The 16198-nt window shown below is 38.3% G+C and overlaps 1 protein-coding gene across 3 annotated transcripts in view; it reads right to left on the bottom strand.

Annotated features, from left to right (window-relative positions):
* Positions 1-416: 416 nt before the first annotated feature.
* The window catches only part of FCHO2 (FCH and mu domain containing endocytic adaptor 2), a 121162-nt gene continuing 105380 nt past the window's right edge, over positions 417-16198 (bottom strand). For all 3 annotated transcript variants that reach the window (XM_047087868.1, XM_047087860.1, XM_047087877.1), the window contains 6 exons: positions 14481-14636; positions 14017-14149; positions 5936-6135; positions 5172-5236; positions 1263-1427; positions 417-941 (listed from right to left, as the gene is read on the bottom strand). In XM_047087868.1, coding sequence (XP_046943824.1) covers positions 919-941; positions 1263-1427; positions 5172-5236; positions 5936-6135; positions 14017-14149; positions 14481-14636 — 742 coding nt within the window. In that variant the 3' untranslated portion in view covers positions 417-918. The remainder of the gene's footprint in view (positions 942-1262; positions 1428-5171; positions 5237-5935; positions 6136-14016; positions 14150-14480; positions 14637-16198) is intronic.

Raw genomic sequence — 16198 nt, 5'->3', positions numbered from 1 at the left:
TTCCCAATTGAGGTCAAGATATTTACAAAATGGCAATTATCTTGTAAAAATGCTTGACCACTCTAACACTGAATAGAAGAGCCAGACTGTGAAGGGAAAAAAAGTGAGGCACATTAACGAAAACAAACCTGGATAGGCACATTTCTGGCTTTTGTTATTGTTTTAAAAGGCACACATTATGCAATCCATATAAAAATAAATTAAATCTACAGCATTAATTCTTAAAAACAATCACAAATTCTATAAAGTTAACTAACTGCAGAAGTAAATTTCTCTGCTGTCTTTTGCAAGCTTATTTTAAAACACATTGCACTTGAGAATTAAAAAAATCATATAAAACACCATTTACACTTTATTAATGTTTCTATGAGATTCAAATTATACATTTTTTGCGTACACCTTGGACTCTGGTCTGATTACTTTATGGCACATAACTCAATTTGATTGAGTGTTCAGAATTAACGTTATCCAAAACTTAGAATTCACGTTCTGTCTGTCTCCATTCAATATCAAGCTTAGGAAATTTCAAACCTATCTCTGACTCTAAAAATTTATGGAAAGCTGAATTATTTGGTGCTTGCTCTCCTGAAATTTTAGGTCTGATAATACACTATATAACTCAACACAGACACTGAAGACAATATGAAATTTCAGCCTAGGAAAACTTCATTTTACTGAGAATCTCTACAAATGTGCTTCTGGAATATTGCAGTTGATCATTAACAGCGATGAAAATCATTTCAGTGCTATTGCTTTTGATGACTCACTTCAAAAGTGCAATTTAATGTTTGTAATCAGTTCTCAAATGTGTGTATGTTCAAAGGACCTAATAGAAGCTAGAATCGTGTTGGAAAGAACAGACAATGCAGGATGTCAGACTTGTGCTTCTGTCTCGAGCCAACCCGTTTCCCAGGTCCATCAGCAATCTGCCAGGTATCGTCCTGAAAAACACCAAGCAGACCCATGCAATTAGAATTTCAAATGAACTCAAAGGACGACATTTTCACTGTGGTTACAGACACAGAACCCTAGTTCCCATCTGCTGTTTATGATACATGAGAATCCGATCACAGGTGTCCATGTATACTGACCACAGTTATTCTCTCCCAGGTGTGTCTCTACCTGGCACTTTGTACCAAAGGTCGAAGAAGAAATTTTCCATGACTAGATGATAAACTGCTTGACAGTTTATAAAATAGTTGCTTAGTAGCACACTGTTAGAATGTTCCCATGTACACTAAAAACAAAATCTCTCAACTTACCAGTGGCAAACCGCTTCTTTACTAAGGAAAGCCTATAGCCAGTGCCTACAAGTTCAATATCTACTCCCGAGAGGGTACTTCCCTCGCTGAGGAACTGCACTGCAAGTGTTGTGGGTTTACTAGGTCCTTCTGAAAGATCAAATTTTGCTCTGAGGGACCCAGAACCTACAAGGAAAAGAATAAAGAACTTACCCAGGGCAACATAAAATTAACAGAAAAAACAAATAAGATAAACTATGTTCTATGCCAAATGCATAAAATGTATATAGTAAACACATCAATGTCCTGTGTCCAAATCAGACTTGATTCTAAGAATCTGAATTAAGTCGTCTTTTTTTAATTGATTTTTTTAATGTTTATTTATTTTTGAGAGAGACAGAGGATGAGTGGGGAGGGGCAGGGAGAGAGGGAGACGGAATCCAAAGCAGGCTCCAGGTTCTGAGTTGTCAGCACAGAGCCCAATGTAGGACTCAATCTCACCAACTGTAAGATCATGACCTGAGCCAAAGTGGGATGCTTAACTGAGCCACCTAGGCACCAGTGAATTAAAAGTACTCTTAATCCTTGCTTTTCTTTGACTTAAAACACCCCTGTAGATCTGTATTGAGATTCAACATGATACAGACACATGTTGAAGTAAAAAAAAAAAAAAGTCAATGTGGGCAGTTCAGAGGAAAGCGCTTAGAGGAGTAGTGCGAGTAGGAATAAAGTCCAAAAACAATGATGACAGTCAACTACCATATTACAGGGATGGGAGAAGTAAAGAAGGAAAGACAGCTAAGATTAGGAAAGCTGTATCAATATTATTATTTTCTATTCCCCTTCTTAAAATTTAACTTGCCTATCATGCCGAATACAGCTGACCTTTGAGCAACATGGGTTTGGACTCTGTGGGTTCACTTAAACAGAGACTTTTTTCATTCGGTGCAGTGCTCTTAAGTGTATTTTTTGTCTTTTCTGATTTTATTTCCTTTTATCTAGCTTATTTTAACAGTACAGTATATAACACATAAAACCTACAAAATACCTGTTCATTGACTGTTTATGTTACCGGTAGAGCTTCTGGGTAACAGTAGGCTGTTAGTAATTAAGTTTGGTGGGGGGGGGGGGGGGGCAAAGTTATACATGGATTTTTGACTACACAGGTCCACCAGGGTGAGTGGTGTGCGGGGGCTTGGCACGTCTAACCCCTGCATTGTTCAAGGGTCAACTAGATATTTGAGATGTCTTCTTTTCAGTCTAACCATTTATTCTACATACCTCAGTCTAACAGTATGCCAGAAACTGTAAAGCAAAAAATTGTGATGAATATAAAAGTGCTCTGAATTGCTGTGGGCACAAAAGCACATAAAATGATGGTGGAGAGGACAGTGTGAATTGCAGGCAGGGGCAACTACAGGTAGAGAGGGGAGAGAATACAGTGCCTTTAACGTTTATTTATTTTTTTGGGGGACAGAGAGAGACAGAGCATGAACGGGGGAGGGGCAGAGAGAGAGGGAGACACAGAATCGGAAGCAGGCTCCAGGCTCTGAGCCATCAGCCCAGAGCCTGACGCGGGGCTCGAACTCACGGACCGCGAGATCGTGACCTGGCTGAAGTCGGACGCTTAACCGACTGCGCCACCCAGGCGCCCCCAGTGCCTTTAAGGGAACTGCATGCATATCAGAAGACCTAGAGGATAGGATACAAGAGGGGCAGAAGACTAGAATGGTAGGAAGGAACAAGCTCCAAATATCTTTACATGCCACAATAAAAAATAATCATAGGAAGTCACTAAAGATAAAGAAGACAAAAACAATTCAGATTAGGGTCTTAAAAGGGGACTGAGGTACAAGGTGCCAGGTAGGGAAACCAACTTAAAGTCAATAAAATAGCGTAGGATTCTAGGTGACAGTTGAAGTGGATCTCAATCAGGCTAAGGGAAAGGAAAGAAGAAAATGCATTTGAAAAATATTTCAGAGTTGGAATCGAGAGGGGGAAAGGAGGAGGAGTCTCAGAGTGTGCCCAGGTTTCCAGTCAAGGAAAACAGACAACCGCTAGGTAGCAGGAGCAATATTCTAGGATACACAGAAGTAGAACAGCACAGCATAACCCTGATCCATCCTGCACTACTGTGCCTCATGGCACAGATTGGCTGGGAGGATGAAATGCTGCCTAATTCTTAACCACCGTCCAAGCCCAAGTCCTCCTTAGACTTGCACAATTCTCTTGATAGGCAATTCAATTCTGTGAAAGTTCTACAGGCCAAGAGCAGCCACCTTGGCAAATCTTAAACTTGAAAATTATTTCCTGTCCCTCTTCTGGGCATAAAGCCAGAGCAGAAACGATTTCTATTGTACAGTATCCTAATTTGCATATTTCTTTTTAAAGGTTAACCAAATCAGAACATTTATAGTATTTTTCCATTTCCTCACATAGATATCCTGATTCCTGAACAGCAGAGGAAAAGTATTCACCTCTCTGATTAGAAAATTTGTACCCTGTTTTTGAGGAAACAATTTCTCTTGTTAGTACTTACAATAGTATAGTTTCATTAAGTAGGGGGAAATCTGTATTCTCATTTTCCTGCTAGCTGGTTACGTAAGCCCTCAATTCAAACAGGATTTCTGGTTTACTTCCAGATTTCACTAGGAATTTCAGTTTTGTCCCCCCCAGAAGCGATACAGCTCAAGCAGAAGTCAGCACCTTTGGCACATGAAAATAGGCAACAAAGGAACTGTAGATCAGCTTGGTTATTTCACCAAATAGGTGGTTCTCTAGTAAAAGAGTGATTCAGCATGACATGTATAAATAGCCACTATAGATATATTCCTGCTACTTGATACAGAAATACATAGGAGAAATACCAGGGATATGATTTATGCTTTGATCACATTATGCTTAAAGTGTTCAAAGAGAAAAAGCTAAGCAAAATTTGAAAAGCTAAAAAAAAAAAAAAGTCCTACTTAGTAATAGGAAAAGTTATTGGAGGTTAAGTAGGCATCCAAAAAAGAGCAAGAGAATTCTCTTATTTTTTTTTTATTTTTTTTTAATGTTTATTTTTGACAGAGAGAGAGAGAAAAAGCATGAGCGGGGGAGGGGCAGAGAGCGAGGGAGACACAGAATCCGAAGCAGGCTCCAGGCTCTGAGCTGTCAGCACAGAGTCCGATGCGGGGCTCAAACTCAGACTGCGAGATCATAACCTGAGCTGAAGTCAGACGCTCAACCGACTGAGCACCCCAGGTGCCTATTCTCTTAAGAGAAAATAGGAATAATTAATGTTAAAGACTTGACTGTCCTGGAAATTACATTCTAAACTGAATTAGAGAAGACAAGACAGAGACCAGCCAACAGAGATTTTTCCTTTGCCTTGTGAGCACAAACAGATACAGACTTGGTGGGAGTAAGCAATTAACTTGTTTCTTCTTAAAATAATTAGCAGAGAAGTAAAGGCTGTTGATGGTTAGTTTTACTAAGGAGAAATGACCAGGAAAAGTTCTCTTGGAAAGTGAAGTAGGCAAACAAAGGGGCTTTTGAAAGCCTGCAAGCTTCTACATGATTTCTGGGAGGACAGGAGGACCCCCAGGAACAGAATGAGCTAAATGGTATATTAAATCAGTTTCAGTTATCAGGTCACTTGAAAATACCTAATAATATTCTCATGTGAATGTATGCATTTACATAGTATTTATAAAGTTAGAGCAAAACAAATCATTTTTCTTACAGAGAAAGCATATTCAATCTAGAGGGGAAAAATGGGTTCTGAATGTCAACTGGTCCACTCTTATTTAAGGTATTAACTTCCATCTAGTGGTCAATTCTAGAACTGAAGGCATGAAAATCTAGGAAAAAACTGTCCATAAAAATGCCTCAAAAATCAATTTTCATGGACACTGAATTACAAACAAAAAGGCATACACACACACTTACCTCCATTTTCTGATTTTTCTGAAATACCAGACAGTTTCCAAAAGGCTTTCATTTGTTCTGCATTCCTATAAGAACAAATATCTTCTGATTAAGTGTCTAGTATAGGGGCTTAAAAATGGATGGGCTGTCAATAAATGAATACATTTTAAGTATTTCACCAAAACAACTATAGGGCTAAATTTACTTTCAGTAGTATCACCAGGTGATAATGTGTTTACGATGTAAGTAAATATAATGCTATATCTTAATGGAAGTTTACTAAATTACATAATTCTTCTAGTCAGAAAAAGGAACACTGAAAATATATGTGGTTCAGTACCTTCATTACTGAAGGACAACAAACTTTTATTAAACAGTGAAGAACCTAGAGTGTTAGTCTATACTAATTCAGGGAACAAGAGAGGTAGTTAAGAGATGAGAATTCCTAAACTATTAAGACAGGTGTTCTTACAGAGATGATAGATGCTATATTTACCCCTCTAAAATAATAAGTATTATTTTTTAGAAAAATAAAGTTGATGGAGGTTAAGTGATTTACCTAAAGGTAAAGTTGTACTGAGTCATTCAAGCCTGGGTGGTGAACGCAAACTTACTTTTGGATTGAGGCTATTGTGATTTGACTAGTAAGATGAACAGCATCTTTTACACCACAGTTTTTATGGTAAAATGCACAAATACTTTTCAAGCTTACAACTTTGAAAATGGGTTCTACGAGTTGGAGCTTGCAGCAAAATTTAGCATGAATTCAGAAAACTCAAATTTACCATATTGCAGGGGGAAGGGACTGCATATTTGTGACTCCTCCATCCACTGGTACCACCACCTGTATGTTTGAAAGCACGCTCGGTGCCACCATAGCTTCTGGGTTGTACTTATAATCCACTCTAAGATCTGTGGTGCCAGCACTACACTTCCAATATGTTGCAAGATTTAGAGGAGTGGACTGAATACCATTTGATGATACCTTTAAAGAGAAAAAGAAAAAAGTTAGTTTTTGCCCAAAAAGTAAACAAGTCATGCTGAAGACATGTATGCTTGAACACAAGAGTTCTCAGAATCAAAAATAATGATGGAAATATCGTTAGGCAGAAGAAAGCAGGCTTATCTCCGAGGAGTAAGAGCCAGTCTCACAGTGTGGATCTAGGACTACCCACATCAAAATGTCCATGACAGTTGTGCAAAATACACATTCCTATAGGTCCAAATGCAGAAAATCTGACTCAACTGCTTAGGTGCTAGGTCCAGAAAGAAATATGTCATCAGGTGATTCTTCTTTATGCATGTTAACTTAAGAATCCCTTTCAACATCCAACACAGAATTCAATTCTAAGATTCCTTACGAATTAAAAGAATTTAAATTAAAAAAAAAAAAAAAAAAGGATAAGTCACCAGGCAATACTGCAAGTCTGGAATTAGAATACTTCCGTACTTCCAAGTTTTTAATTTTAATCACATGACCCCTAGTAAATGGTGCAATTCCTTCCCATTCTTTAGATCCTTGCTCAAGTTAACTCCTTTTTAATGAGACCTACCCTGATCACCCTGTTTAAATGTACACTAACATTGCATTTCCAGTTTTCCTTATTGTTTAACCAACTGAGCCACCCAGGAACCCCTCAGTTTTCCTTATTGTGAACACTATGCCTTTTTTCGAGATAATAAAACATACATACATACTACCTCTCATGCTATTCCTGGCAATTAGCAAGCACTGAATAATAAATGTTTACTGAATTAAGAATAATGAATACCCGGAATAAACTCTAAGCCTACTTAAGTCGCACCACTTTCTATTCCTTATTTCCCAAAAATGTAAGCCATATTAATACAATTACTCTATTAAAATTTCACATAATACATTAAGTATATGAAGTAGGAAATTTATCCCTTAGCATTCTTACTCCCCACTGTTAACACTGTAGGCACGCATGCACAGATCTCATTATTTCTTTTTTTTTTTTTAATTTTTTTTTAACGTTTATTTTTGAGACAGAGAGAGACAGAGCATGAACGGGGGAGGGTCAGAGAGAGAGGGAGACACAGAATCCGAAACAGGCTCCAAGCTCTGAGCAGTCAGCACAGAGCCTGACGCGGGGCTTGAACTCACGGACTGCGAGATCATGACCTGAGCCGAAGTCGGACGCTTAACCGACTGAGCCACCCAGGCGCCCCTAATTATTTCTAATGGCTGTAGTAATTCATTTAATCATTGTCTTCTATAGATGTGTGCTCACATGGTTTCCATACAGTGCTGCAGTGAAAATCCTTTGCACCTTATCTTCTTTTTTTCCTCCCATGTGTGCTATTTTTGACAAACTGATTTCTTGAAGTGGAATTAAAGGTTTGACTGTTCAGCAGTTTAATCCAACAGCTATTCAACAGTCTAACAGAACTGCTTTCTAAGAAGTTCGATTAATTTGTATGCCTACTAACAAGTGGTCACAGCTCTCTTAATACAGTCTTTCCCATTTTGGTTAATCTGATGGGCTAAAACTGCTATCTCATTGTCACCTTAGTATCCACTGCTCTGATTACTATAGACATGAAATATCTTTCATAAGTTACCTATCTCTTGAGTTAACCATCTTTTATTTAAAAGAGCTCTTCAGAGTAAGCCTTTTGGTCTGTCTTATTATATTATGAAAACTTTTCCCTCAGATTAGATACCAATTCTGTTTAAGACTTTGTTTTAACAAAGAATTTATACACATTTATTTACTGTCAAATATCCCTCTCATACCATGGCTTCTGGGTTCTGTATTACACTTAAAAAGGTCTTGACACTTCAAGATCAAAATATGTAAAAACATATACATATTAAAAATATACATATATACACACACACTTGCACACTTTATATTCATCCATGACTTTACCCCATTAAAACTAAAACATTACTCCACATTACCATTTAAAACATTTTTATTCCAAGCTTTATTCTTCTGGAAAACTTGAAAATGACTGTCCAAACACCAATATATACACACTTCCACTGGATTTCTGATCAGGATCGCATTAAATTTCTAAGTTAATTTAGAAACACCTAAGCTTTTTACAACATGACTCTTCATCTGAATAAAGTATACCTTTATAACTATATTCAACTCATTAGAAATAGTGTTAGGTTTCTTCCTAATTAGTTTTTATTATGTGTTCATTGTGATTACAGGAAAGGAAAGTTTAACATGTTTTTTTAATTTTATTGCGGTATAATTGACATGAGTTTCAGGTGGACTACATAAAGGTTCAATATTTTATATACTGCAAAATAATCACAACTACTGTTTCTCGTGATGAGGATTGAGATTTACTCTTTTAGCACCTCTGAAATATGCAATATGGTTTTACTAACCTTAGTCATGATGCTCTATCTTCCATCCTCATGACTTATTACTGGAAGTTTATACTTTTGAATCCTTTCACCCACTTTGTCTACCTCCCTCCAAACCCTATATCTGGAAACAGTATGTTCTCTGTTGCCTCTGAGCTTGGCATTTTGTTTTTTAGATTCCACATAGAAGTGGAATTATATGGTATTTCTCTTTCACTGTCTTAGTTCACTTAGCATAATGGAATTGCTGCCTCCTCTTCTATTTTTTTTTTTTTTGAAAAGTTTGAGAAAGATTGGTAATAATTCTTCGCTGAAAATTGGGCAGAATTCACCAGTGAGACAGTGTAGTCCTGGACTTCTGTTCCTGGAAGGTTTTTGATTACTGATACAGTCTCTTTACTAGTAACTGGTCTATTGAGATTTTCTACTTTATCAGGATTCAGTCTTAGAAGGCTGTCTGTTTCTAAAAATTTATTTCTTCTAGGCTGTTCAATCTGTTGGCATAAAATTGTTCGTGGTGGTTTCTCACGACCCTTTGTATTTGCATAGTATCAGTTGTAAGGTCTCCTCTCTTATTTCTGACTTTATTTGCACCCTCTCTGCTGTTTTCTTGGTGAATCTGATTAAAAGTTTATCAATTTTATTTATCTTTTCAAAGAACCAGCTTAGTTTTTTCTATTGTATTTTTAATTTGTATTTGATTTCTGCTCTTGGTTACTTCGTCCATTCCACTAACTGTGGCTTTATTCTTCATTTTCTTAGTTCTCCAAGGTGTAAAGGAAGTTTGAGATTTTTGTTTGCTGGGTAGGCATTTACTGACAGGAACATCCTTCTTAGCACTGTTTCTGCTACATCCAGTAATTTTGGCATATGTCCATTTTCATTGGTCTCAAGATAACTTTTCATTTCTCTTTTGATTTATTCATTGACCGAATGGTTGAGTAGCATATTGTTTAATTTCCACAAATTTTTTAATTTTCCAGTCTTCTTCCCATAATTGATTTCTAGTTTTGTATCATTTTGGTCAGAAAAGATGCATAACAGGATTTCTATCTTTTCAAATTTATTAATACTTGTTTTGTGGCCTAACCTATGATCTTCTCTAGAGATGTCCCATGTGCACTTGAAAAGAAGGTATATACCGCTTTGGGATGGAATGTTCTGTATATATCTTTTAAGTCCATCTGGTCTATCATGTCATTTAAGAAAAACGTTTTCTTATTGATGTCTGTCTAGATGACGTAAGTAGGGTATTCCCCTTTTGTATTGCTCTCAATTTCTCCCTTTAAGGTCTCTTAAAAGGTAGATTTAGGTGCTCCACTGTTGGGTGCATAAATATTTACAAATATGACATCTTGGTGGAGTGACACCTTTATCACTATATAATGCCCTTTTCTCTTAATTCCTCTAATTTTAAAGTCTATTTTGTCTATTAACCTACCCCAGATTTTTTTTTTTTTAATGTTTATTTATTTTTGAGACAATGCGAGAGACAGAGTGCAATCAATGGAGGGGCAGACAGAGGCAGACACAGAATCTGAAGCGGGCTCCAGGCACTGAGCTGTCAGCCCAGAGCCCGACACGGGGCTCGAATGCACAAACCTCAAGATCATGACCTGAGTCAAAGTTGGATGCTTAACCGACTGGGCCACTCAGGCACCCCTAACCTACCCCAGCTTTTGATTTCTATTTGTAAGGAGTACCTTTTCCATCCCTTCATTTTAACTCTGTCCTTTTTAAATTTTTTTTTAATGTTTTATTTATTTTTGAGAGAGAGACAGAGCATGAGCAGGGGAGGGGCAGAAAGACGGGGAGACACAGAAACCGAAGCAGGCTCCAGGCTCTGAGCTGTCAGCACAGAGCCCGATACGGGGCTCGAACTCACGAAATGTGAGATCATAACCTGAGCCGAAGTCGGACGCTTAACCGACTGAGCCACCCAGGTGCCCCATTAACTCTGTCCTTCTATATGAAGTGTGTCTCTTATGCACAGCATTATACATGGGTGATACTTTTAACCCACTCATCCATTCTCTTTTGACTGGATAATTTAGTCCATTCATAGTTAATTATTGACAGGTATGTACTTACTGGCATCTTCTTAACTGTTTTCTGGCTGTTTTTGTAGTTCATCTGTTTGTTTGTTTTTTTTTTCCACCTGTGCTCTTCCTTTGTGGTTTGATGACATTATTTACTGATATGCTTAAATTCCTTTTCATTTTTTATGTATCTACTATACATTTTTATTTTATAGTTACCATGAGGCTTACATATAACAACCTATATTTATAAGTATTTTAAGTTGAGAACTGAAAATTGAACATATTCTAAAGCTCTACATCATTTTTAGTCTCCCTCCACTGCACATTTTATGTTTTTAATGTTACATTAAAACAATCATTTTAATGTTTATTTTTGAGAGACAGCACGAGCCAGGGGGAAGAGGGAGGGGGAAGAGGGCTCGAACCCACAAACCAGAGATCATGACCTGAAGCCAAAGTCAGATGCTCAACCGAGCCACCCAGGTGCCCCTGAGATCACATTTTGTATCTTTTTATCTAGCGTATCCCTTAACTGATTATTGTTGTTAATTTTACTATTCTTGTCTTTTAACCTTCATTCTACCTTTTATGAGTAATTAATCCATTCCACCTTTACCATATGTTTACCTTTACCAGTGAGATTTATACTTTTTTAATTAGTGCCCTTTACAGCTTAAAAAAGTTCCTTTAACATTTCTTGTGAGGCTGGTTTATTTGTAATAAACTTGTTTAGGGGCGCCTGGGTGGTGCAGTCGGTTAAGCGTCCGACTTCAGCCAGGTCACGATCTCGCAGTCTGTGAGTTCGAGCCCCGCGTCAGGCTCTGGGCTGATGGCTCAGAGCCTGGAGCCTGTTTCCGATTCTGTGTCTCCCTCTCTCTCTGCCCCTCCCCCGTTCATGCTCTGTCTCTCTCTGTCCCATAAATAAATAAACGTTGTAATAAACTTGTTTAGCTTTTGCTTTTCCAGAAAACTCTTTCTCTCTCCTTCAATTCTAAATGAAAACTTTCCAGGGTAGAGTATTCTTGGTTGGAGATTGTCTTCTTTGAGCACTTTGAATGTATCCTGATCTCTCCTTTCTGGCCTACAAGGTTTGTGCCAAAAAAAATCTGATAGCCTCAGCAGATACATAACAAGTGGTTTTTCTCTTGCTACTTTTAAGACCTCTTTACCTTTGACTTTTGATATTTTAATTATGTCTTGCAGAAGTCTCATTAAGATCATCTAATTTGGAACTGTCTGGGCTTCCTGGATCTGGATGTCTGTTTCCTTCCCCAGGTTAGGGAAGTTTTCAGCTAGTAGGTCTTCAAGTTATCTGTGCTCTTCTCTATCCTCTCCTTCTGGAACACCTGATGCAAAAGTTAGTCTGCTTGAGGTTGCCCCTTTAAGTCCCTTGAGCTTTCCTCACTTTTTTCATTCTTTTTGCAGCTCTGATTGGGTGAGTTACACTGTTCTGTCATCAAGTTCACCAATCTCTTCTGCTTCATCTAACCTGCTGTTGAACATCACTAGTTTTTCAGTCAGATATTATATTCTTTGGCACTGTAACTTCTATTTGATACTTTCTTATATTTTCTGTTTCTTTGTTAAAGTTCTCACTGGGTTCATCCATTGTTATCCTGAGTTGAATGAGCATCCTTATGACCATTACTTACAGGTAAATTACTTACCTCCATTAAGGCTTTTTTTGTGAGGTTTTATCTTGTTCTTTGATTAGGAACATATTCTTTTGTTCCTTTATTTTGTTTGACCCTGTTTGCTTCTATGTATTAGATGAAACAGCCACCTCTCCCACTCTTGAAAGAGTGGCCTCATGCACATGACCCTTTATCATTCAACCTTGCCTTAGCTGTTGCTTGTCTTTTGAAACTTTGTGATTACCAAAGAAGCCTATTCTTTAATAGCTCCCAATTGTTGAGGGTGTGCCAAGACCTGTCAGCACCTAGACTGAGACTGATTGGAAGCCAAACCATCAGGCAGCCGCTTTTAAAGAATGCAAATATAACTGGTCTTGCAAGACCACAAGCATGAGCCCTGCTGGCCACCAGACCAGGCAATCTAGAGGTGTCCCGCTAGGCAACAGTTGAAAAAATCAGGGCTCCAGGTAAGTGTATAAGCTCCCTTCTGGGAGATACCACAAGCTGCAGCAAGGCAGGAGAGCACAAAAAAATGACATCGCTCAGCCTATGTTCCCTGGATCATAAAAATGGCACCCTTTTAAAGAAAAAAAAAACCTGGAGTTAATATATAATATATAAATTATTTTAATATACATATTAAAAATCTGGGGTGTGTGTGTGTGTGTGTGTATGGCACCTGCCAGCTTTGGGCACTCAAGTGCTGCCTACTAGCTCCTCTATCCCTGGAGAGTATCTCAGTAGGCCTCTGCCTCACTGGCTCACACTTTATGATAAGCCAAATGACTCTCTTTTCTCATATAATGTGGTCACCTTTTGATTGGCTGCTTCTGCATTGGTCCCTAGACTGAGTGAGTCTGTGTGAGAATCCTCTAGAAGGTGTTTCTCAGATCACCATAGCCCTTGGGTATCATGGGCATGGGCTCTGGTGCTTTTCAAAGCCAGAAGTTTTGGGGGCTCTTCTCTCAGGTACAGATCTTAAAAGGTGGGATGCCTGATATGGGGTATGAACTTTTCACTTGGGAATTAGCTCCAGGTTTGTGAGTTCCCTTCTGATTGTGGGTCACAGTGCTGGTGGTGGAGTTTGTGGGGAGAATGGGTCTCACCCCTCCTGCATGCTTCCATGTGACCCTCTGCTTGTTTGCTAATGTGATGGACCTGTTCAGGTGGTTTTCAGGTCTTTTTCAGAGGAAACTGTTCCAGAGTAGCTGTAGCTTTGGTGTGTCCATAGGAGGAGGAGAGTTCCAGATCTTCCTATATTGCCATCTTCTAGCACCTCTCCAAGTCTGATAAGTTTAATTGTCAAAATTTTTCTTCATTAATATTCCTAACTGGATATTTAGAAAGCTACTAATCTTTGCATTAATTTTTAAACTCACCTCTTTATTAAAAACCCCTACAGCAAATAGTTTTTCAGTTCATTCTTAGGTTTCCAGGAATATAACATCGCCTGTAAGTAACAGTAATTTGGGTTCCTCCTTCCACTATTACTGCTTTATTCTCTTGTGTAACTGTACTAACACATCCAGAAAAATCTCTTACAGTTAATGAGAATAATAGATGTCTTTGCTACTCCAGACTTTAACTGCTTTGTGTGTTTCATTATTAAGACTGATGTTGCTGGTCTTTTCAGGTTAAGGACATATTCATGTATATTTACTCAGTATTTGAATCAGGAATAGATAGTGAATTTGATCATCAATTTCCTTTGGCTTCAATGAGTTTCCTTGAATTCCTGGAATAAAACTCATGAGGCCATAACACATTACTCATTTAATCTATGAGAATCTATTTATTAATATTTTAATTTATGATTTTTACAAGGATAGAACACTTACCTGATACTTTAATACATCTACATTATAATAAGAAGCAGCTGGATTTTGCTCTGATAGCTTCTTGAGGTAGACAGTTACAGCTTGCATGTTCATCCAAAAATCTTTTGTGTTAGAATCACACTGTGATGGATCACTGTATGCATAAGAAATATTTTTGTTATTTTATTTAACTTAGCTTCATCCTTTGCCTCTGTATTGTTATTTGGTGACCTGGGAAAGACTAGTAGAAATAAACCAAAGGTGGGATGAGGGAAAACTAAGGGGGATAAAGAATAAAACATAGCAGAAGCTTGTTTGAAAAATGAGGTAACAGAAGAGAAGGACTTAACAAATACCACCACCAGCAAAAGCACAGAGCGCAGAAGGTTGTTTAATCATAACTTTTGTATTGTCATCCAACTGAATTATTGCTTCAATGAAGCAGGAAAAATTTAACTTCACCTTCAAAACAAGAGTACACAAACCTGAACACAAGTTGAGCATTCGGAAGAATTTGCTCTAGTCTGCTGATGTGTTTCACCCTGAAACACAGCACAGCTGGAGATGGATTGCTAGTGAAGACTTTAATAATTCCACTCGGAAACGATATTGTCATGTCACCAGTGATCTTCACAATACACCTGAAATTAGGGATTTGGAAAATTTTAGGTGGTTTAAATAAGGCGCTTTAATAATTAAACTCCAAACACAAATGTAAGAGTAAAGATCACATCTCTTCACTTGTTTAGAAAAACCACCCCCTGGCTGTCCCTTAAGGAGACTGCTTCCCTGGTAACACCATCCCCTCAGTTGGAGCTATTTTTCACTGAAACCCCACTAAATATAAGGCCTGAGTGGCAGTGGGAGAGGTCTTCCTAGCTCCTCATTGCCTCTTCCAACTCTATATTCCTACATCCTTCCTAAAAACCTCCAGCCTCCTATCTAACTCAATATACTACTTGCTACTCCATCCCTTTCAACACTGTTTGATTTTTCTGAAAATGTTAGCTCTTTGCCTGCTGTCAGTCTGTCTCTGTATCACTACTCCTATCACAATCTGTAGTGATTTCAATATCCACACAGATAATGCTCTTGATATTTTGGGCACCTAGTTCTCAGCCCCTTGTCTCCAAACAATCCTGTCTTCCAGCCTACTTCGGTCACACAGCAGCCCCTCCATAATCTTGATTTCAGCCTCCCCATTCCTCTATTGGCCACTTCCTCTTTTCCCAACTTACTCTGTCTAGTACCACATCTCCAACAATTCTCATCAAAGCCTCCACAATCCATTGTTCCTACTACCTTTTCACTTCACTCATTCCTTCAAACCCTCCTTTCCTCCTAGGATTTCCTGGTTTATCATGCAATTCTACCTCTTCTCATACCTTCCTTCTTCTCCAGTCTGAAATATTCCTTCCCTCTACTCGCAGCCATGGACTTTAAATTTTACTGAGGAAATAAAATCAGTAAAGAACTTCCTTACAGTCTCACAGGTGAACTCCTACTTGACTCTGTATCCATACCTTTCCTCCTGTTTCAAGAGATCAGTCTATGCACGTAAGGCCGATCTCACTGCATCTGCACTGAAGCTCATCTGTTACATACCAAAGACTTCTCTAATGCAACTACCCTGTTTGCTGAAATTTCCTACCCAATTTTTTCCAAAAATATTGGATCTTCCCCATTAGTGTATAGACATGCTGAAATGTGTATCTTTAAAAAACTCACACTAAAATTAATAAAAACTTCCTCTGACTCTATCACTTCTCTATCACTACACCTCTCTGCTTTCACTTAGAGCAAAACATCCTAAATTTTTCTATACTTGCTCCTTCCAAATACAGTTGTATCTGCATCATCTCCTACTCTTGTTTTAGTTTTTATGTTTTATATTTGAGGGAGACAGAGCACGAGCAGGGGAGGGGCAGAGAGAGAGGGACACACAGAATCTGAAGCAGGCTCCAGGCTCGGAACTGTCAGCACAGAGTCTGATGAGAGGCTCAAACTCAAGAGCAGCGAGATCATGACCTGAGCAGAAGTCAGATGCTTAACTGACTGAGCCACCCACATGCCCCCTCTTCTCCCAGTCTTGAAAGCATGCTTAGAGGGAGTTCATCTCTACCACTTGACAAACTGCTCTTGTGAAGGTCACCAATGACCTCCATAATGTCAAAATTCAATTTTTCTTGACGAATCAGAAGCA

Source organism: Lynx rufus, unplaced genomic scaffold, assembly GCF_022079265.1.
Source record: "Lynx rufus isolate CCGP_SWC_20201006 ecotype Redwood Valley unplaced genomic scaffold, mLynRuf1.p SCAF_1, whole genome shotgun sequence".
Lineage (NCBI taxonomy): Eukaryota > Metazoa > Chordata > Mammalia > Carnivora > Felidae > Lynx > Lynx rufus.
Note: the sequence above shows the minus strand (reverse complement) of the source record. Positions and strands in the feature narration are given on the sequence as shown.